This window comes from Sebastes fasciatus, chromosome 6, assembly GCF_043250625.1.
Source record: "Sebastes fasciatus isolate fSebFas1 chromosome 6, fSebFas1.pri, whole genome shotgun sequence".
NCBI lineage: Eukaryota > Metazoa > Chordata > Actinopteri > Perciformes > Sebastidae > Sebastes > Sebastes fasciatus.
The window spans coordinates 36,766,793-36,788,406 of NC_133800.1; the positions used below are offsets into that span (position 1 = coordinate 36,766,793).

The following is a 21,614-nucleotide window of genomic DNA, read 5'->3' on the forward strand; positions in this document are numbered from 1 at the left end:
TGCTGTTTGTATGATGTTTAGCCACACAGTCATATGTGTACAGACTATACAGTAAGGGACTGAGACAGCAACCTTGTGGAGCACCGGTATTCAGAACTGTGGTAGATGAGTATCTGTTTCCTCCTCTTACTGTCTGGAGTCGGCCTGTCAGAAAATCTTGTAATCACCTGCAGATGTAATTACAGAGGCCGAGGTCTGTCAGCTTAGATACTAGAAGAGATGGTATGATTGTATTGAAAGCACTGCTGTAATCAACAAACAGCATTCTGACATATGTGTTTTTTCCCTCCAGATGTTTTAGCACAGTATATAAAGCCAGTGAAACAGCATCATCCACAGCTCTGTTAGACCCATATGCAAACTGTAATGGGTCAATATTGGAAGATATGTTGTTATTTATGTATGCCTTAACCAGTTGCTCGAAACACTTCATTATCACAGATGTTAAGGCTACAGGTCTAAAATCATTCAGACAAGATACAGTTGATTTCTTGGGCACAGAGAACACAGATAAAGAATGAATCAATGTTTAAATATGTTTTATATGATGATATTTATCTTAGAATGGTTTTACAACACTGTATATTTGTGCATGTGTGTGTTGTGGTTCCTTTTATACCCTTTTGCTCTTAATAATAGAATATATTCAAGAGCAACCAAATGAAATCAAACTGTCCACCATGACGGTTTTCATCTTAAACTATAAACTGTGTGTTGATGTTTTTATTCTTGTCTGGTGATTGTGATGATGTTGACATGTTATACAGGACTGTTGGTGACGCAGAGCTCTTTGACTTCAGCAGACAGCAACACTGACACAAGTAAGTCTTCATTGTTTGTCCAAACTCCTTCATTAGTGAACTATGGCTGTCTGAGTGTCAGTAAATAAGAGAAGCTACATTATTTGTATTCTTCCCTCCAGGTGAATTCTTCTCTGATGTTTCCAGCAGAGTGACATCATGGCGACTGCATCACCTGGTGAGTCCAGTCAGACTTTATTAGTGTGGATAACACACTGTCTTCTCTCACTGTCCACATGTTACACCGTGTCCTAACTGGCTCTCTGTCCACACTGAAGACGTTAACTATGCACTTCTGTTACGTCATGTAAATAAACCACGTACAGATCAGCTGTGAGCTCCAGATCAGACTGGAGACGTAACCACTTCAAAGATGGGTTATTAGTACGTGCTATCTTCCTACGTTTGTAGCCTACTTTTTAAACAGAAAACACGTTTTATATTGTGATATTTACTGGAAATGACATACAATACAGCTCGCCGTGCATCTTGCTCGTGCCCGGCATGTGACATCATCACAGGCAGTGACACAGACAGAGGCCTGTACTACGAAGTGAGGTCAGCCAGCTGTATAGTGTAACATTAGTCCGTTGTGTTTTCAACAATACTGAACAAAATAATCTAAACAGGTAGAGGAAGTCAGATGTGAGAGGAGAACAGGATGCTTCTCTTACTCTCTGGGTCCTCTCTTGTGTTTTGATGCATCTGAGGTCAACTTTCTCTCAGTTTTATCTACTGATCTAGATTAAAAACACAAACGTTTAACGTGAGCGGATCAAAACGAGGCTTCGTACTGAAATACTGTAGTGACGGCTCATATTTCCCAGAGTTTCCATAGTTGTCACTTTGTCCTGTGTTTGTGTTTTGTTTTAACCTTTAGTGCTGTTACATTTCTTGACACCAGGTAGCTCGTAATGTGTATTCACTAGTGAACGCTACAGTACACATATAACTGCGAGCGTCAATGTTTGTGCTCAAAGTGTCAATAATCAAGTTAATATCCTCATCTACATCCAGGACAACTGACCCAGTTTCCTCCCGTTGTCGGCGGCCCTGATTTTAGCCTGATACTTTGTCCAGACCTGTCAGGTTCAGGTTGGGAATCAGACCTCAAGTAAAGACCACCACTGTTGTCATGTAGTGAACAGGAGGGATTATATATATCTAGGCTTGACTTGACTTTTTCTGTTTTTTTGTAGATGATGATGATTTAAATGAACCGAAGCGCAGCAGAAGCAGCCCTGACTTCATCCGACCTGACTGTGAGTCAAAAATCAAAAGCATTGAATATATAAATGATATAAATAAATAATAAAGTAAAAAACACTCAAGTAGTTTAACCAGATGGTTTTGCCACAAACTTGAAGCTTCTGCCTCTAAATGTCAGACCAATAATGTATCCTAAGATCAGTATGATCAAGGTGGAAACATAGATGAGGAGAAGTGGTAAATCACAGTTCTTAATGCAAAAACACACAATAATTGCACATTTGAATGGTGCCGTTGTTAGTGTCCCAAGCATGTCCATCAGATTACACGAGGAAGAAATGATTAATTAATGAATGAATTCATGTGTATATTTCTGTATCCTTACAGTTACAGATCAGCCCCTTTATGTGGAAGTGAAGCGTTCAACCAAGTTAAGCTGGTTTACTAAATGGATTTCCACTCTAATGTGAACAATCAGATAACAAACATGACAAATGTCAGCATTTAAAAGAAAAAAGGAGCTTTGTTTCTTCTTTCCTGCAGCTTTGGTGACAAGAGCGCCGCCACGTTTCAGTACTCTAGTCTGTGACGTCACCAGGTTGGTCTGCTCGGCTGAGTTACACAGATACAACGGTAGAGACAGTGAAAGACGGAGACTGAGGAGACACAGGACAGAAGAAAACAATAGAGGGGACACTATTGTATTGTTCCTGGATGTAAAGATGAGTAAGGCTGGTGCGATTCGTCAACGTAGTCGACATAGTCGATTACGTAAATACGTCGATTTACGTAACGTACGTCGACGCATCGGATGACGTAATGAAAATGCGCTGCGCCCGGTCCGAGCATGGATTCTGATTCCCCCAGTGAGCAAGAAGCGTCAAAAAACCTCTCCAACGTTCATCTAAAGTGTGGGAATACTTCAAACAGAGACCCAACAATGCGGTGCTCTGTAAGTTGTGCAGAATGGAGATGGCGAATTACAGCAGTACAGGTGCAATGCACCATCACCTGACAAGAAGGCATCCCGGAGCGTTGCATGAAGAAGACAGCAGCAACACACCGCTGTAAGTTCTGTTTACTTTTTCATCACCCAGGCATGATCTATTAAGATTGTAAAAGCGCGAACGTGTTTCTGTTAAGAGTAGTCATTTAAAGTTTGTTTTTAAAATGTTTCTTCATCACCACCATGTTAAAAGTATTTTATGGACCACTGTTATAGTAACGTAACGTAATGTTACACCATGCGTCATCTAATGTTGTTATTCGGCCGTTTTATATTTTCTGTTTACTTTAACAGCGATGTATGAGTGAGAAAATGGCTTATAGTAATATTACATATTGTTCTACAGTCTGTGACTGTTAGTCTGTAAATAGTTTCAACTATTTCTCTCTTGCTCCACACTGATGCAAAAGTACATTTGCTAGTGTTTATCTTATCTGCATATTATTATAGTGTTATAATAAATCCATGTGTAAACCGTTTTAAGTTTTAAGTTAAGCACTTAAATAAAAATACTGATGAGGATTATTATTATTATTATTATTAGCCTAATGTCATAACACAACAGTGCTGTGGAAATTAGACCTTTTTTAAAATGTGCCACTATTATCATTATTCTAATAGCTTTCTGTGTCTCTTTTTCAGGACGAGACAAAGCAGAGTGGAGGACTTTTTCCACAAAAAGAACATTGCACTTTATTCCTTTTACATGAATTTACAATACAAGCTCTTGTTTTAATTTTATTTTGGAGAAATTATATGTTGGACTGAAAACAGATTACCAGTAAAGACTGGGATATTTTTTTGTGTGAAATAATGCCATAATAATATTCTTGTTTTATGTATATGTTTATAAGAGAAGATATTTGAATAAAGTATTGAAATAATAATGAGTCACAGTTTTGATATTTATTTATAAAAAAAGATTTCGAATAACTGATGAATTAGTCGTTAGATTAATCGACTAATCGAAAAAATAATCATTAAAAAAATATTCGTTAGGTGCAGCCCTAAAGATGAGTTTTACAATGTTAAAACCAAGAACAAAACAATCCATTTCATAAACTGACGCTGAAACGGAGATCAGTAACGTTACTGCAGCTCTGGCTAGTGGCACTGAAAGAGTCCTCCGACAGTCACTGAGTCCAGCTGACTGTCTCTCCATCTCCTGTCCTCTCCTCTCTCTGATCACCTGTCTCTGTCTCCCCATCTCCCGTCCTCTCCCCTCTCTGATCACCTGTCTCTGTCTCTACATCTCCCGTCCTCTCCTCTCTCTGATCACCTGTCTCTGTCTCTCCATCTCCTGTCCTCTCCTCTCTCTGATCACCTGTCTCTGTCTCCCCATCTCCCGTCCTCTCCCCTCTCTGATCACCTGTCTCTGTCTCTACATCTCCCGTCCTCTCCTCTCTCTGATCACCTGTCTCTGTCTCTCCATCTCATGTCCTCTCCTCTCTCTGATCACCTGTCTCTGTCTCTCCATCTCCTGTCCTCTCCTCTCTCTGATCACCTGTCTCTGTCTCCCCATCTCCCGTCCTCTCCCCTCTCTGATCACCTGTCTCTGTCTCTACATCTCCCGTCCTCTCCTCTCTCTGATCACCTGTCTCTGTCTCTCCATCTCCCGTCCTCTCCTCTCTCTGATCACCTGTCTCTGTCTCTCCATCTCATGTCCTCTCCTCTCTCTGATCACCTGTCTCTGTCTCTCCATCTCATGTCCTCTCCTCTCTCTGATCACCTGTCTCTGTCTCTCCATCTCCCGTCCTCTCCTCTCTCTGATCACCTGTCTCTGTCTCTCCATCTCCTGTCCTCTCCTCTCTCTGATCACCTGTCTCTGTCTCTCCAGACATGATATTTTTCAGATTTGTTCTCCAGAAACAGTTTCTCTTATAAGGATACAGTGTATTAATCAATGTTCTGTATCCTTATAGTTTCAGATGATCTGCAACCTGTGAAACGGAGCAGCAGCTTGGAATGGCTGCCACCTGACAGTGAGTTAAACTGCACTGAGTCAGAATTATTCTTCTGTATATTAACATCTAGATTTACAGTGTTTGCAGGTGTGGGTCACTGGGGAATGTGAAAGTTTCAAGATGATAACAGCTGACACATTCACAAGTCCACCTTAAAAAAGCTGTGACTTCTTCATTGGTTATAAATTCAGTTTTATTGTATTCATTTAGGACAAAGTCCACACTGAGTAGGTTTTTCTAATTCAGTGTTTTTATTTCAGTGTCTGAGCTGAGGGTTGTTCTGCTGGGGAACAGCTGGTCTGAGAGGAGTTCAGTGGGGAACTTCATACTGGGAGTGACTGGGTTCGACACTGACCAAGAACCAGACCGCTGCCAGAGAGACAGTGGACGGTTGAAGGGGAAGAAAATAGTTGTCATCAACACTCCAGATCTGCTGCTTCCTGACATCTCCTCAGAACAGCTGACAACACATGTAAAAAAGTTTGTGAGTCTCTCTGATCCTGGACCTCATGTGTTCCTGCTGGTTCTACAGCCTGAAGACTTCACTGAGAAACACAAACTGAGACTACAATCAATCCTTGAAAACTTCAGTGATCAATCATTTGATCATTCACTGGTTCTGATATCAACACCCAGAGAGAAGGGCAAAGATGTACCAGACCAGCCCTTAAAAGACATGATGAGAATGTGTAGATACAGATACTTGAAGCAGGAGAACCTTGAACTTCCAGAGCTGTTAACACGCTTGGGTCAAACTGCAAAGGAGAACAATGGAGATCATCTGATCTGTGAAGTATTTGAAGATGCAGCAGTAGCTATGGCTCATGATCAGGAAAGCCTGAAACGGGCAGAAGTCAGTTTTAAAGACAATCCACCAAAAGCTGTTGGTAAGTGCAGGATATTTATTCAGTTAATGAGAACTTTATAATTACCACAAATGTTTGTAGAATCATACTGCTGTACTTGACATGACTGTTTCTTTTACAGAGGTGGAAGTTCCCAGAAACCCTACCCCGTCCCACCAGGGTAAGTAAATCACATGTTATTGTCCAGATACATACAGTAGCAAAATACAACACTGATATATATGAGATATACACTATGAAGTTTCATAGTCAGATTTGGTAGAAACTACAAAATTTAGTGCCAACAACAGCTTCAAGTCCGACCGGACGCAGGTGCCGACAGGCACAGAGGCAATGCACAGGGTGTATAGAAGCAGATTTTTATTTTTGTCATCATCATCAAGAATATCAACAACATCAACATCAACAACATCCTCAATATCATCAATATCAACATCACCAATGTCATCAATTTCATTAAGTGTGGAGGTGTTCATGAAAGAGCTTCTTAAAGGTGGAAAGGGACTGCGGATCGAACAGAGTTGAATAACTCATTCCACCACCGAGGGACTACAGAGGAGAAGAGTCTAGCTAGCGACTTAGGGCCCTGTTGTGATGGGAGTACCAGGAGCCTTTCATTGGCTGAAAGTAGTGGGTGGAAGGGAGTGTAGACCTGGATGAGGGAGTTTAGGTAGGAGGGAGGGAGTGTAGACCTGGATGAGGGAGTTCAGGTAGGAGGAAGGGAGTGTAGACCTGGATGAGGGAGTTTAGGTAGGAGGGAGGGAGTGTAGACCTGGATGAGGGAGTTCAGGTAGGAGGAAGGGAGTGTAGACCTGGATGAGGGAGTTTAGGTAGGAGGGAGGGAGTGTAGACCTGGATGAGGGAGTTTAGGTAGGAGGGAGGGAGTGTAGACCTGGATGAGGGAGTTCAGGTAGGAGGGAGTGTGTGGCAACTGGGAGCCAGTGGAGGGATATGAACAGCGGAGTGACGTGTGCTGTTTCGGGTTGGTTGAAGAACAGTCGCACTGCTGCGTTCTGGAATATCTGCAGAGGTGTGAATGTGCATGCAGGGAGGCCTGCCTGTAGGGAGTTGCAGTAGTCAATGCATGATATTACAAGAACCTGTACCAGGAGTTGTGTTGCATGCTCTGACAGATAGGGTCTGATCTTCCTTATGTTGTGCAGGGCAAATCGACACGACCGAGCAATAGAGGCCATGATAGGGTTGAGCAATATTGAAATTTCCCTACTGGTGGTGACTAGTAACTGCCCTCGTACAGTCTCACCGTTTATATTTTGTTACCTTTGATTGAGGGCTGATTGCTCACCGTGGGAGGAGTTTTGGTCCGGCTGCTCTCTGTGGAGGGAGTCGGCGGCAGACTTGCGTATTCTGTATGGTAAGTTTTAAAAAGGGGAAGTGAGATTTGTGGCGTTTCCATCTTTAATCCCAACTTGTTTATCGCACAGTTTACAAATCATTTCGTTCGTTCATGTTCTCTGGCTCTCCTTTTTCATTTGGTTTAAAACTAAAGAATCGCCAACGACCCCCCTTCGTCGCCTCAAACAAGCGTGCAGGAGACCAGAGACAAAGACGTTGTGTGTTCAGTATAAAGTTCTTTTGTAGCTTCTAACTGAATCTCCTACTTCACTGTTTGTACTTTCATCGGCTTTATTTTACTTTTTCACTTTTCAACTGCATAGGAGTCGTGTTAAGTTGCTGCTGATGAAAACACATTTCCTGATTTTGCTGCTTCATAATAAAAGCTTTTTTTCACATTTTTTGGGGCATTTTTAAGCCTTTATTGATAGGACAGTGGACAGTTTAGAAAGGGGGAGAGAGAGAGTGGGTGACATGCGGAAATGGCCGCAGGTCATAATCGAACCCGGGCCGCCGCGGTTAGGACTCAGCCTTGTTATATGGGCGCCTGCTCTACCAACTGAGCTACTTGAGTAGCGCATAACTGTTGTAATGGAGACATAAATCCCTGCCGTGCTGGGCTGACGCGCCAAGTCATGTGTGGAATAATCCCAAGAGACACTGGAACTTGGCTTGTGTCTTGAGGAGTTGTAGCATTTATTCACCGACATCCTAAACTGTACACACTGCTACACTCACAACACTCCGTCACACACACGCTCCCTCTCTCTCTCTCTCTCTCTCTCTCTCTCTCTCTCTCTCTCTCTCTCTCTCTCTCTTGACCATAAACACCGTCACTCACTAATGTTAAATACACAACCTACGCACTGAGTTATTCTTTAAAGGATTTCGCTACTTGTATAACACATTTTAGTTTATAAAACATCTCTGATGTTTTGCCCCGGCACGGAGTCATCTCAGGCCCGCCAGGTTTGCAATATACTGGCGGAATCCCCGTATTCAACATAATTGAATATGTCTCTGTTATCATGGACACGTGAGGACAATTATCGAGGCCAATCAATATCGTGCCAAACGATAATCTCATTATATCGCCCAAGTCTAGGCCACGTGAGCCTTAAGGGTTAACGGGTCGTCAATAATGACACCCAGATTAAGGGCAGACTTTGTGGGTATGAGTTTAGTTGGTCCAAACTGGATATTGATCTGTGGTTGTATAGAGGGACTGGCTGGGATGACAAGGAGCTCAGTCTTAGATATGTTGAGCTAAAAGTGGCGTTCTTTCATCCATTTAGAGATATCAGTGAAATCCGTGCCGAGACTGTAGTGTCATCTGGTGGGAATGATAGGAAGAGTTGGGTATCGTCCGCATAGCAGTGGTATGAGAAACCATGGGAGCAGATGATTCCACCACGTGAGGTGGCAATAATGTTGCTTACTTAAAAAAAGAATATAATGAGCAAACTATACCAGACAGGTTTGCTAATTGTAGTATTTGTACCATGGAGAATTATGGTTCATATACTTAAATTAATGACGAATTGCAAATGTGATGAATTGATGAGTGATGAGAATGTGCTCATTGGAATCATCTTATAACTGTTTTTTTTATCTTTGTTATTTCATAGCATGTCAACTCAGGATTGTGATGTTTGGAAAATCTGAGGACAAAAAGACAGCACTGTGGAACTTCATCTTTAAGAGAAAAGTTCAATTATTAACAGTAACTGAACAAAGGCAATGGAGAGGAAATCCTCTAACAGTGGTGAAAACTCCAAACATCTTCAGTCTGTCTGTGGAAGCAATCAGAGAGGAGATAAAGAAGTGCATCAGTCTTTGTCCTCCTGGACCAAATGTCCTCTTGCTGTTAGTGAAGCCTTCTGATTTCACTGAGGAGAACAGACAAACACTGAAGTTCATCCTGAGTTTGTTTGGTCAAGATGCTTTTAAACACTCGATGGTCATCAGCACACATGAGGGGAGTGAAACAAGTGTCACTGTTCGTCAGCTCCTTAAAGACTGTGGAGGAAGACTCTACAGCATTGTTGAAGAGAACCACAGACTGTTAATGAAGAAGATTGAAAACATTGTGCATGAAAACAAAGGAACCTTCCTCACCTTCACTGAAGAGAACATCAGACTAAAGTCTGGACACATCAAACCAGCTGTAAACCTGGTTCTGTGTGGGAGGAGAGGAGCAGGAAAGACTTCAGCAGCCAAGGCCATTTTAGGTCAGACAGAGCTTCATCCAGTCTCCAGCTCATCAGAGTGTGTTAAACATCAGGGAGAGGTGTGTGGACGTCGGGTTTCTCTGGTGGATCTTCCTGCCTTGTATGAAAAACCTCAGGAGGAAGTGATGGAGGAATCAATCAGGTGTATCTCCCTCTGTGATCCTGAGGGTGTCCATGCCTTCATCCTGGTCCTACCTGTGGGTCCCCTCACTGATGAAGACAAGGGAGAGTTAAAGACCATCCAGAACACATTCAGCTCTCCAGTCAATGACTTCACCATGATTCTGTTCACTGTGGAGTCAGATCCTACAGCTCCAGATGTTGTTACCTTCCTGAAGGAAAGCAAGGAGATCCAGGAGCTCTGTCAGAGCTGTGGAGGAAGATATGTTGTTCTCAACATCAAGGACCAGCAGCAGATCCCAGAGCTGTTGGAAGATGTGGAAAACAATAGTCAATCTGAAAATAAACCATACTGCTATACAACAGAAACATTTGCTCGTGCACAAATGGAAAAGGTCTTACAACAAGAGAAACACATCAACATGCAACAAGGTGAACTTGAGAGGCTGATAAAGAAGAATGAGATAACGTGTAAGTAATTTGAATTTAAATGTTTTTCTGTGTCCTAAACCATGTTCTACATCACAGTCTTGGGCCTACAGTAAACTGTAGTAACAGTCAACATTTAAGGTAACTCCAGGTCTTCTTATTTCACAGGTGATGATGAGAAGCAGAGCCCAGAGTGTCTCAGGATTGTGCTGATAGGGAAGACTGGCCGTGGAAAGAGCTCTTCAGGAAACACCATTCTAGGAAGAAAGGCGTTTGAAGCCAAATCAAGACAAACATTAGTCACCAAACTTTGTCAGAAAGAAAAGGGTGAGGTGAACGGTCGTCCTGTTGTTGTGGTCGACACTCCTGGTCTGTTTGACACAACTTTATCCCGTGAAGAGGTTCATGAGGAGATGTTAAAGTGCATCAGTCTTCTGGCTCCAGGACCACATGTCTTCCTGCTGGTGTTACAAATCGGCAGACTCACACAAGAGGAGAAGGAGACATTAAAACTCATCAAGGAAGGCTTTGGGGCTAATTCAGAAAAGTTCACCATCATTCTTTTCACAAGAGGAGATACACTGGAGCATGAGAAGATGTCGATTGATGAGTACATTGCAGATGGATGTAATGAATCCTTTAAGAGGCTGATTCGTGACTGTGGAGGAAGATGCCATGTGTTCAATAACTACGATGAACGAAACCGCACACAAGTCAGTGATCTGATAACCAAGATTGACACCATGGTGAAGAAGAATGGAGGCGTCTGCTACACCAATGAGATGCTGCAAGAGGCCGAGGCAGCTATAAAGAAGGAAGTGGAGAGGATCCGGAAGGAGAAGGAAGAAGAGATGAAGAGAGAGAGGGAGGAACTTGGAAGAAAACATGAGGAAGAAATGCAAGAAATGAAAAGAAGAATAGAAGAACAGAGCAGAAACTGAAAAGGAGAGAAAACAGAGAGAAAAACAACTTGAAGAAAAGGAGGAAAACATAAAGAAGGAACGTGAGAAGAGAGAGAAAGAACAGGAAATGAGAGAAGAAGAGGACAGGAAGAGAAAACAAGAAGAAGAAAAGCAACGACAGAAGTGGGAACAAAAACTTGAAAGTTTGGAGCAAAAAATAAGATCGGAGTCAGAATCAAAGGAAACCATTGACAGAAAGCTGGAAGAGACCAGAGAAGAGATGAGAAAAGAACGAGAGAACTGGGAGAAAAAACAAGAACAATTGTGGGACACACGACATCAAGAAGAACAGAGACGACAAGAGGAGCAAACAAGATTAAGAAAGCTCGAAGAAGAATGCGAACAGGAAAGAGAAATAAATGAAAGGAAAAGAAAGGAAGAGAACCGAATCAGAAGGGAACAAGAAGAAAAAGAGAGAAAAGACATCGAGGAGGATCATAAGAAAGAAATTGAAAATCTGAAGAAGACGTATGACGAGAAAGCCAGAGAGAAGGCTGAAGAGTTCAATGAATTTAAAGAGAAACACAAAAAGGATTTCACAGTTCAGAAACAAAAGATAAAGGAAAAACAGAGAGAAATATATGAACTTGTGAAATGTTTGACCAAAGACAGAAAAAATCTTGATAAAATCAATGAGTTGCTGAAAACACACAAAGAAGAAATGGAGAAGGTAGAAAAGGAGGAGGAAAAGGAAACCCTGCAGAACAAACATGAAGATCAATTAAGTGAGTTGATGCAGGAACTTCTGAATGAAGTTGAAGAATCACGTTGGTGTTCCATCTTATGAGGCATTTAATTATTTAATTATTTAGCCATGCCAGCGGTTCTTTGTTTCTCTGCTGTTAAGTTTGGTTTAAAGAAAATCTTTATGATAAGCTGTATTGTTCTCTTTTGCGCTGTTTTGTTGGGAATAATTTGCCTTTTTTGCTGTTTCTCTTCTTTTTTCCAAATTGTTTTTGTAACTACACTGGAAAAACAAAGTTCGGAAACTTGTGTTTGGTGGATTATTTCTCTGTTGTATCAATGCTAATGGTCATTGTATTTTACATGGTTGGAAAGCCTGTTTATTTACCTTCACAATGATGTCCAACTTGTAAGGATCATGCATTTGTGGGATGAGCAGCACAGCTGATTATGCGGGTAGCGCCCAAGAAAAATTTGCCAAAATGCTCTGCTATTCTCCGAATGACCTACGCTATTCTGAACAGCTCCAGATATAGCCATTCACGTTTTTGCATTTTCACGTAGGCTACCGTAATTCTCTTATGCGCTTGGCAGGCACACGGGAGAGGTTGCAATCTGCAACCTCACCGCTAGATGCCGCCAGATGTTACACACTGTCCCTTTAAAGAAAGACTTCAACAGCTGTAAATTCTGCTTGATCTTTAGAGACGATCTTTGTTTTCTTTTGAAAATGAGAAACAACATGATGTTGGTAATGTTAGTGGAATGAAATGTTAAGATGTCATTCAACCTGTTTTCTGTGCAACACCCAACTCGCAAATATTAAATATTAAGCAAACATGAATATCATATATATGTTTTTGTTACATGTCAAATAAGAATGGATGCTTTATAACTTGATTACATCCATTTAATGTACAGGAGACACTGTGGGAGGAATCTGAAACTTCTTCACTCACCTCTATGTATTTCTGTATGTCCTTGATCTCAGGATACTACTGTTACTGAGGATACTGTCAAAGTATTCTAAGTATACTAGGTTTACTTGGCCAGTGTTCAACTGCAACTCATTATGTTGTACAGTTAAAATATGTTTGTCCACCTCCTGTATAATCACATTTATCATCTTTCAGTTGATGGTTCCTGTTATAATGTTTGTATTGTTTTGTCCAGCAGATGGAGCTCTAACATCAAGTGTCATATCTGTTGGAGGTTTGAAATATTGTAGTCATTTTTTATTTTGTTCACCACATTTAATGTTAATTCTTGTTTCATTTGAAATATGTCATGGTTAGACCAACATAAATGTAATATAATTATGTCCTATATGGACACACTGCACACTATCAGCTACAGATTGTTGTATCTAATTAGGCAGATGTCTCCATGCAACATTTGTCATTTGTGAATTTTTCATAATATTCCTGTAATAAAGAAACAGAAGAGAAACAATATTTCACATGACATTTTGTTTTCCAAGCCACACACGATTCAGATATTTCAGTCAGCCTGTTGAATAAGAAGAAAACATACTGTGTAAATATGATTTAAAGTTCACATCAAAGAAATAAAAATGTTGAAAAAGAGTTTAATGTCTACATTTATTTCACATGATTTAAAATATGTTTAGAGCTGAGTTCAAAAATAAAAATCCTGTAAAACATTTTACAAACTTGGATTATTTGAAGCACTCAATCAAAATAGGTTAGTTTTATATAAAACACAATTTTATATTCATATTTAAAATATTTTATTGTCATTTATGAAATATTTAGAAACACGTCTGATCATGTTCTGACTCTTTTCTTCCTGGTTAATCATCTTGTGAGAGAACTCAACTCAAACTTAACACCTCCAAATATATTTATTGATATTTGTGAATGCAGTCTATCGGTGATGAGGGCGGTGATCATTTAACCGCACTAGGCTGACATCAGCTGTCAGAATTGAATATTGATCATTGATCATCCTCAGGTGAGTGCAGATCAGATTCTCATAAATTAGTTTGAGTCAGGGTTGAATCTGAGGAATCTTGTCTCTGAGACTCTGACAAAATGTTTGATTTATGTCGGATCGTCAAGATGCATGAATTGTAAAGCTCCTCTTTTATTTCAGTAGGCCCACTTAGACGTTTAATCAGAATTGAACAAAGTTTAATGGAAATTCAGGCGGAACTCCCATTACAGTTACAACTGAGCATGTTTATACAGCATATTCATATTTTACTGAATGTCTTAATTTACACTTTATTTTGTACACTGTCAGTGATGGGGAATGCAGTTGTTTTTTTAAATAGTCTAACATTCAGGGGGATCCACCGGCAGAGGTGGAATATATTAACAAGTATGTTTTCTTTAGTGTATAATCGCCTGAATAATGAATCGTTTTGTTAGCATAGAATGATCTGATGATATGAACAGATCGACCTAGATTCAGATACTCTGGTACGTTCTCACGTCACTACTCTCTCTGTTCCTTCATCTAATCTGCTTCGAGTGGTTCCCTTCGTGGAAATATCTGGTGTGAGCCATAACATCCCTGATGCACATCATTCAGTGTCAAAGAAACACAGCTAAAGCCAAGATGATGAGAAGATGAGATCTATAGCAGCTGGTATCAGTGCAAAAAAAACAACAGCAAAAGAACTGTCAAAAGCAGAACCTCTTATCATCAGGTGTGTGCAAAAAGACACCTACAGCAAAGAGTTCACCTGCTTGGCTGCTCAAAAGGACATCTCAAAAGACAGTCCTCTGAGAAAGCTGAACCCATGTGTGGATAAAGAATAGGAGGTAGGCTCAACCACGCAGCACTCACAAGAGAAAAGTTCCCTGTCGTCATACCAGGCCGCAGACACATTGCAACAATACTTGTGAGGCATCACCACGATAAGGTCAAGAGCCACCCTTCACCTCTGTGGGACTTGACGTGTACGGTCCTTTGGCTGTCACCATGAGACGAACCCGTGGGGGTCAGTCTAACAGTAAGAGATGGGCTGTACACTTCCCCTGCATGAGCATGCGTGCCTTGCACATAGAATAAATCGAGGCAATGGACACATCAATGCCTTGCAGCGATTCTTCGCTCTGCAAGGAGTTGCATACACTCCTAATTAATCCTAAAGAGCCCAATGTCATGAAGTGCTCAGGTGACGAAGGCTGCTCTTCGATCTTCAAGCTTCCTCATTCCTCCCACATGGGAGGATTCTAGGAGCGAATGATTGAGCGGGCACTGGATGGCGTTGGGCTCGGCTGACTTGACGTTGATGCGCGCCAGGCACTCCAGGCAGAACGTGTGCTTGCACTGAAGCATCTTGGGACAGCGGAAGACGTTGTTGAACTGGCTGAAGCAGATGGAGCACTCCAGGTCCGGGCAGGAGTCCTCAGAGCACTGGGACACCAGAGGGGACGGGCCGAGGTCCGGGGACGGGATGATGACGGAGACCTGGCAGGAGGGGGGTGTGGCGGGGTCGGGGTAAGGGTTCGGTGTGGGAGACGAGGCTGGAACCAGGATGGACTGAGGCCTGGATCTGAAGATGAAGCCTGGATCTGAGGCTGTAAGCGGCGATGCGGACCGGTCCGAGTACGGTGACGGGACCAGGTTCTGATCTCCATCGTGGTCTGGGGAGGCCTGAGTGGAGGATGTTGAGCCTTCAGCGGTCAGCAGACATGGAGGATGATGAAGAAATGATGAAGATGCTCCTGGTACAGCCTCAGTCCTCAGATCACAACTAGTATTTCACTCAGTGTAAACATCATAGTGCTTCAATGAAGAACTGGAACAAGATAACACACAACATACATAAAAAAACATACAAATAAAAATGTACTACTACTTCAAGTTACTGTAAATAAGAGCTTAAAGCTGCCAGCACAAGTTCAAAGAAATTCAGATGAGAAACAACAAGTCCCCACCTGATCTCAGGTTTATGTAACCTCCCAAAAAACTGCAGTTTTAGGTCATCTCAATTTACACAGGCTGGCTGTAGGCCATATTTCAGGTCTCTTATGACAGTAACATGTCTAAAGGAGTTTAGATCCCAAAGGAAAAGTAGATAACCTTGTGATCCCTGCAATCAAAAGTTTAATGTTTAATTTAGGTGTTTGTGAAGTTCCACCACAGACAGAGACTTTGACCTGTTTTTAATATAATAAACCTTCATCTATCTTGTTGCTTTATACTGTAATATAAAACTGAATCTCTTATCTTCACTGCTATGAAATGACCTTCACTCATTTTTTATGACATGAGGGCCATTTTGTAATTTAAAAATAAAGGATGAGTATAAAACGTTAAGGAGCTGATTTTTTTCCTCAAACTTAAGGTGATTTTATTTTTATTTTTTACTTTTGGCAAAAGCTAAGAGCTGTAAATAACATTGGAATCCACTGCTTTTCAATTTCTAAGATGCTTGGTGCTGTGTATTTTTTAAAACATTAAGGGGTTTATTTCTATGTAATCTAGAGGACAGTCTACAGTGAGAAGACCTACAGGCTCAGATGACAGTAACATTATGTTCTAATGGCCTTTAGATCCCAAAGTAACAGTAGACGTTTATCTGCAGTTGGAAAGGAGACTTTGACCTGATATTAATATAATAAACCTGCTATCATGCTGTTGTTTTATTCTCTGATACAGCTATCAAATGACCTTCAGACCATCTTCACCTTGTATTACCTGAAGGCCATTTTGCAACGTGAAAATTAAGGATACAGACAAAACGTTCAGGAGTGGCATATATTTATTTTCCCCAACCTCAAGTTGATTTGAAGCTTTTGACAAAAGTTAAATGCTGTAAAGTAGATTAAAGTCCACCATTTTGTGGCTTGAACGTAAAAAGTTGAGCAGGAAGTTCTTTATGTTCTGTAGGTTCTTTTTTTAAACTAAAATGATTATTTGAAGGTTAGGATTATGAAGCAGATTAAAGTCCACCACTTCTTCACTTCCAGACACTTTCCCAATTAAGGTGTGAGTTTCCCATCAACTTTCATCCCGTGTTGATTTAAGAACAAATCTTGGCTTTGATAGATAAGCAGGTTAAAACCTGTTTTGTTACACATCAGTTTAAGTGATTTTTACTGAACACCTGGGTCTGTTTTCATCTTTTAACCACAACAGTGAAACAGATGTTGCTCATTATTACTGATTTCTTTTCTTGATGTTTTGTTGTTCATCAGGATGGAGACAGTAAGCAGATTTTTTAGGCTGCACCATCATCAGCACCACGCGTCCATCAGTCATTAGAGCTTGGACCACACTGCCCACCGTTCTGTAAGTAGCTAATAATCTGCACAACTGAGGGTAAACACCCTAAAGGTCCAGGCACATCAAGCCGACAGTCGGCCGTTGAACAGTTTGGGGCCCTCGGTGAGTGTCTGTCTAGTTTCCAACGCCGTCGGCTCTAGCCTGCCCGTGTCAGAGTTTGTTTTGGCCGATTCAGCATGTTGCGTCGGCGGCGGAGCCTGCCGGTGAGAGAAAGCACTCTAATTGGCTGTTCAGCCTCAACGAATCAGTGCACGAGAAGAGAAACGGAAGTGAGGAAAAGAAGCAGAGTAAAGTCTAGAGGACACACACAGGAGGCTCTTCTCATTTTTCATCTTCATCTCATCTGATCATTCCAACACACGGATATTTTCACATTCATTTCAATGAGGTCAGTCCGTCGGCACAGTCGGGGTTCCAAAAGGGCATCAACAAAAAAAATGTTTAACCTAACTCAAATTTTGCCACAGCATATCGTCATGCGACAAGGCGTTACCTTGGCCAATCAAATGCATGCAAGCGCACATTCCTGGTGGATCACTTTGTAAAAGGAACATCGTATTTTTACTGTTTTCACGATTGTCACGACAAAAGGTAAAATAGTTCAAATAGTTGCTGTTTTGAAACCCTCCAGATTTGTAAAATCCTGTTTCACCGTTGCGTGGCGTTTTTGCATCTGTTAAACCTTTAATCTGTTACTCCAACTAGACCTGGATTGTATTTCATGTCTCACCAGTACCTGAAGTAATGCAGCTCATTGCGTGGTTTTAACGCAGGGTCGATTTCGGTCAGAATTGCTGCTAAGAATTTTAACTTTTAAGAGAATTAAGAACTTCTGGGATCTTGGAACAGATAATTTGTCTTCCTTTTGTCTAAAGTCTTTAACAAAACAACGAAACAACACCTACAATGTGTTTCAAATATATTGGAGGGTCAAACTCTTCTCTTGCTGCATTCTGACACCACATTTTCATTTTCATCATCTACTTATCTGCAAAATCCATCTCACCATAACACATACTCTTAACAACAAGTGTTATAAGTCCATTATATATAGATAGATAGATAGATAGATAGATAGATAATAACTTTATTGATCCCAAGGGGAATTCAAGTTTCCAGCATCACAGTTCCATAGTGCAAACATATTAGTGAAAAGGCACAAGTAAGTAGTACAAAGAACAAAGTATAGAAAAATGTACCAGATATAAAAATACCAGGAGATGAACAAACTGTAAAAAAAAATGAATATAGTGCAGGGTAACAACTGAGATACAGGTCTATTTAAAATGTGAATTTAGTGCAAAAAGTGATATAGGGCTGGATAATAAAATGTAGGAGATATAGAGACCAGGGGATTAAGAAATGTCAAATATGGAATATAATGCGGGATAAGAACTGATATGATTATATGAATATATGATATGATATGAACTGATTATACACTGCTCAAAAAAATTAAGGGAACACTTAAATCACACATCAAATCTTGATGAACGAATTATTCAATTGTAAAATCTTTACTGATGTACATTGTATAATTTGTTGAGAACAAAATGACGTAACAACAGTCAATGGAAACTAAAATCATTAACCCATTGAGGACTGGATTCAAAATCACAAGAAAATCTAAATAAAAAAATGATATCACAGGCTGATCCTACTTGTGTGAATTTCATCACGACAGCTCATAATGTGACTCAGTAGTGTGTACGGCCCCGCGAGCCTGTATGAACTCCCGACAACGTCTGGGCATGCTCCTGATGAGTCGGCGGATGGTGTCCTGGGGGATCTCATCCCAGACCTGGATCAGGTCATCAGTGACCTCTTGGTCTGTGGCGGTACTAGGCGGCGTCGGATGCACAGATACATCTCGTTAAATAGGTGCTCAATTGGATTTAGGTCAGGGGAATGCGAGGGCCAGTCAATGGCATCAATGCAAACACAAATGTGAATTTAGTACTAAAATGACAAACTTTAGAAGATACCCGCTTGATTTTGCCTCATGTAGGATTGCGGACCGTGGATTTTGATCCCCATCTTTTACAACTTATTTGCATTAAGAAGACATTTCATCACGACCAGTATGGACAAGAAGGAGGATTACTACACCACCAATAACACTCAGTGTACGTATGTGAGTATTGTATTGTTGAGAATTGATTATCTTTCAAATGTTGCTTACTGCTATAGGTAGAATTGTTTTGAGGCAAGGATGTGTTAAGCAGTTGTGTATAACAGTTTCTTTTTTTAATTCTCACTGTGGTAAAAATGTAATTAAACATAAAGCTGTGATGCTGCAGAGTTATTCAACTTTCAATCACACAGTTGGACTAGTGGCACCAACTTGAGTGTGTACTGGGTAGCAGTGTTATTTAGGTATGCATAGGTATCAGTTCAGCATTGGTAGATACCCAATATTAAGGGACTTTGTTTGGGACCGGGGCCACAAAACTTTGGGACCGGGACATCCCTAATTTAAATGATTATCACGTCTTGTTGTTAAGTATGGATGTAAAGTACTAATCTGTATAGGTATCAGGCTTCCTAGTTTCTGGTGTATAACTTTAGAGGATGTTAAACATTAACTTAGCTGTTTGAACTGATGTCATGTGTTTGCAGTGTCCTGCCCACTCTGAGAGGAAAGGTTGTCTCAGGTGAGTTTGGCGTCAGTGCAGAGCTTGGAATTTCACTGATGGAAGCAAAGAGGATCTCACCTGGTGAGTAGTCACATCTGAAATGTAAATCCAAAGAAAGGAAATGTGTATAATTGTAAGAAAGACAAAGCTCTTGGATTGGCGAGTAAAAACTGATTGTTACTAATCCTCAAGTGTATGCTGACTATTCAGGACTGGTGATTAGCTGGATCAGAATCACTGTTTGTAGTTACCAAAGGTAACCACATCAACTGAGCTGAAAAGAATATATTCTTTCTTGCAGTATACTTTCAAAAATCCATTATGGGAGACCGTCAATCACGATAACTGCAACAGCCACCTCAGGTAAGTAATGACATGGAAATGAATTGTTTGAATAAATTGCTTTGAAGTTTTGGTGAATTTTAAAAAGATCAAGCCTAATGCTATAAAGTTTGCGACAGTAACTAATGTGTGCTGATACTGAGAAATATATTGATGCTTTTATTAGTGTAATAAATGCATAAATTACTCTGAAGAGTCTGAAGTTCAGACTGAAGGTGAACAAGGAAGTTAAATCATCTTTTGATAAATATTACAACAGCTATAAAAAACAAAGATTACAACTGCAAGTTTTACGACCATTGATAACACATTAACTTTTTACCACTATCACCACTATTACTACTATTACGAATAAGAGTACAAGCTACCATATAACACGTTTTTATTCAGGGAAGATTGTTAAGATCAAATGCTTTTTAAAGCGCACTCAGCCTCATATTTAATGATTATATCCAAATATATATTTAATAACTTTATATTCAGTGCTATGAAGTCTATAAACCCTGTGTGTTTTTTACATACAATAGTGCTGCAGAATTAGATAATTAGGTTTTTGTGTGAAATGCCTTTGAGAACACTACAATTTTGTTAAATTATATTTCAATTATGAACTCGTGGAAAATTAAATGTTGAATTTGAAGTCTGTACAGGCCTTGTCTATTTGACAAAAATAAATCCTGTTTACATTTTAGATTGTAGCTACAGGTTTTGGACATTATCTATCTATCCATCCATTTTCTGCCAATTAGCCAGATTGCATTGGTGGGCCACATTATTATTTAACTGTTAAAATTCTAGCTATTCTGCCTTTTTGGCCAATAAAAGCTGAAAACAGTTCTCATTAAATCTACATGGATTGTAGGCTGTTGGCTGAATTCTAATTCAGAAAAGTAAGTGGAACGTAAGGTTTACTCATGTCCACTTTCTTTTATGTTAGGGTCTGAGGGTTAAATATATATATATATGTATATACATATACATATATATATATATTTATATATATATATATTCATACATATACATATATATGTATGTATGTATGTATATATATATACAGCGGGTAAAATAAGTATTGAACACGTCACCATTTTTCTCAGTAAATATATTTCCAAAGGTGCTATTGACATGAAATTTTCACCAGATGTTGGTAACAACCCACGTAATCTATACATACAAAGAAACCAAAACAAATAAGTTCAGAAATTAAGTTATGTGTAATAATGTGAAATGACACAGGGAAAAAGTATTGAACACATGAAGAAAGGGAGGTGCAAAAAGGCATGGAAAGCCAAGACACCAGTTGAAATCTATCAGTAATTAGAAAGCAATCCGGCCCCTTGTCCGTGCAAATTGATATCAGCTGGTTCAGTCCCAACTGATGGCCTATAAAAAGGTGTCTTATTACCAAGGTGTCACACAAGAAACATCTCATGATGGGTAAAAGAGAAAGAGCTCTCTCAAGACCTCCGCAACCTTATTGTTGCAAAACATACTGATGACATTGGTTACAGCCGCATTTCTAAACTTCTGAATGTTCTAGTGAGCACTGTTGGGGCCATAATCCGGATGTGGAAAGAACATCATTTCACCATAAACTGGCCACAACCAGGTGCTCCTCGCAAGATTTCTGACAGAGGAGTGAAAAGAATTATCAGAAGAGTTGTCCAAGAGCCAAGGACCACTTGTGGAGAGATTCAGAAAGACCTGGAATTAGCAGGTACAATTGTTTCAAAGAAATCAATAAGTA

The 21,614-nt window shown here is 40.2% G+C and overlaps 2 protein-coding genes and 1 pseudogene across 5 annotated transcripts in view; 2 read left to right on the forward strand and 1 right to left on the reverse strand.

The window, feature by feature from the left end:
- The window catches only part of LOC141770008 (uncharacterized), a 32,667-nt pseudogene extending 19,453 nt beyond the window's left edge, over window positions 1–13,214 (forward strand).
- Window positions 13,215–14,768: 1,554 nt separating this feature from the next.
- LOC141770162 (uncharacterized) lies at window positions 14,769–18,926 on the reverse strand. Its single transcript, XM_074639821.1, has 4 exons — window positions 18,889–18,926; window positions 18,601–18,730; window positions 16,962–17,086; window positions 14,769–15,354 (listed from the first exon to the last, which is right to left on the reverse strand). The coding sequence occupies exons 1-4, from the start codon at window positions 18,924–18,926 to the stop codon at window positions 14,769–14,771; spliced, it is 879 nt and encodes a 292-aa protein (XP_074495922.1).
- Window positions 18,927–19,393: 467 nt separating this feature from the next.
- Window positions 19,394–21,614, forward strand: part of LOC141770013 (GTPase IMAP family member 8-like) — a 9,472-nt gene continuing 7,251 nt past the window's right edge. For 3 of the 4 annotated variants that reach the window (XR_012594371.1, XR_012594370.1, XM_074639595.1), the window contains exons 1-2: window positions 19,394–19,606; window positions 19,827–19,888. The gene's annotated coding sequence lies outside the window, so the exon portion shown is untranslated. Of the gene's footprint in view, window positions 19,607–19,653; window positions 19,889–21,614 lie in introns of those variants that run through there. The other variant, XR_012594372.1, reaches the window with a different exon arrangement.

Coding starts and splice junctions, on each gene's coding strand:
- LOC141770162 (XM_074639821.1), bottom strand. CDS start 18,926: ATGGGGATCAAAATCCACGGTCCGCAATCCTACATGAG. Junction 17,087..18,600: donor TCATACAGGCTCGCGGGGCC/GTACACACTACT, acceptor TCTCACCGGCAG/GCTCCGCCGCCGACGCAACA. Junction 15,355..16,961: donor AAACTGTTCAACGGCCGACT/GTCGGCTTGATG, acceptor GTGAAATACTAG/TTGTGATCTGAGGACTGAGG.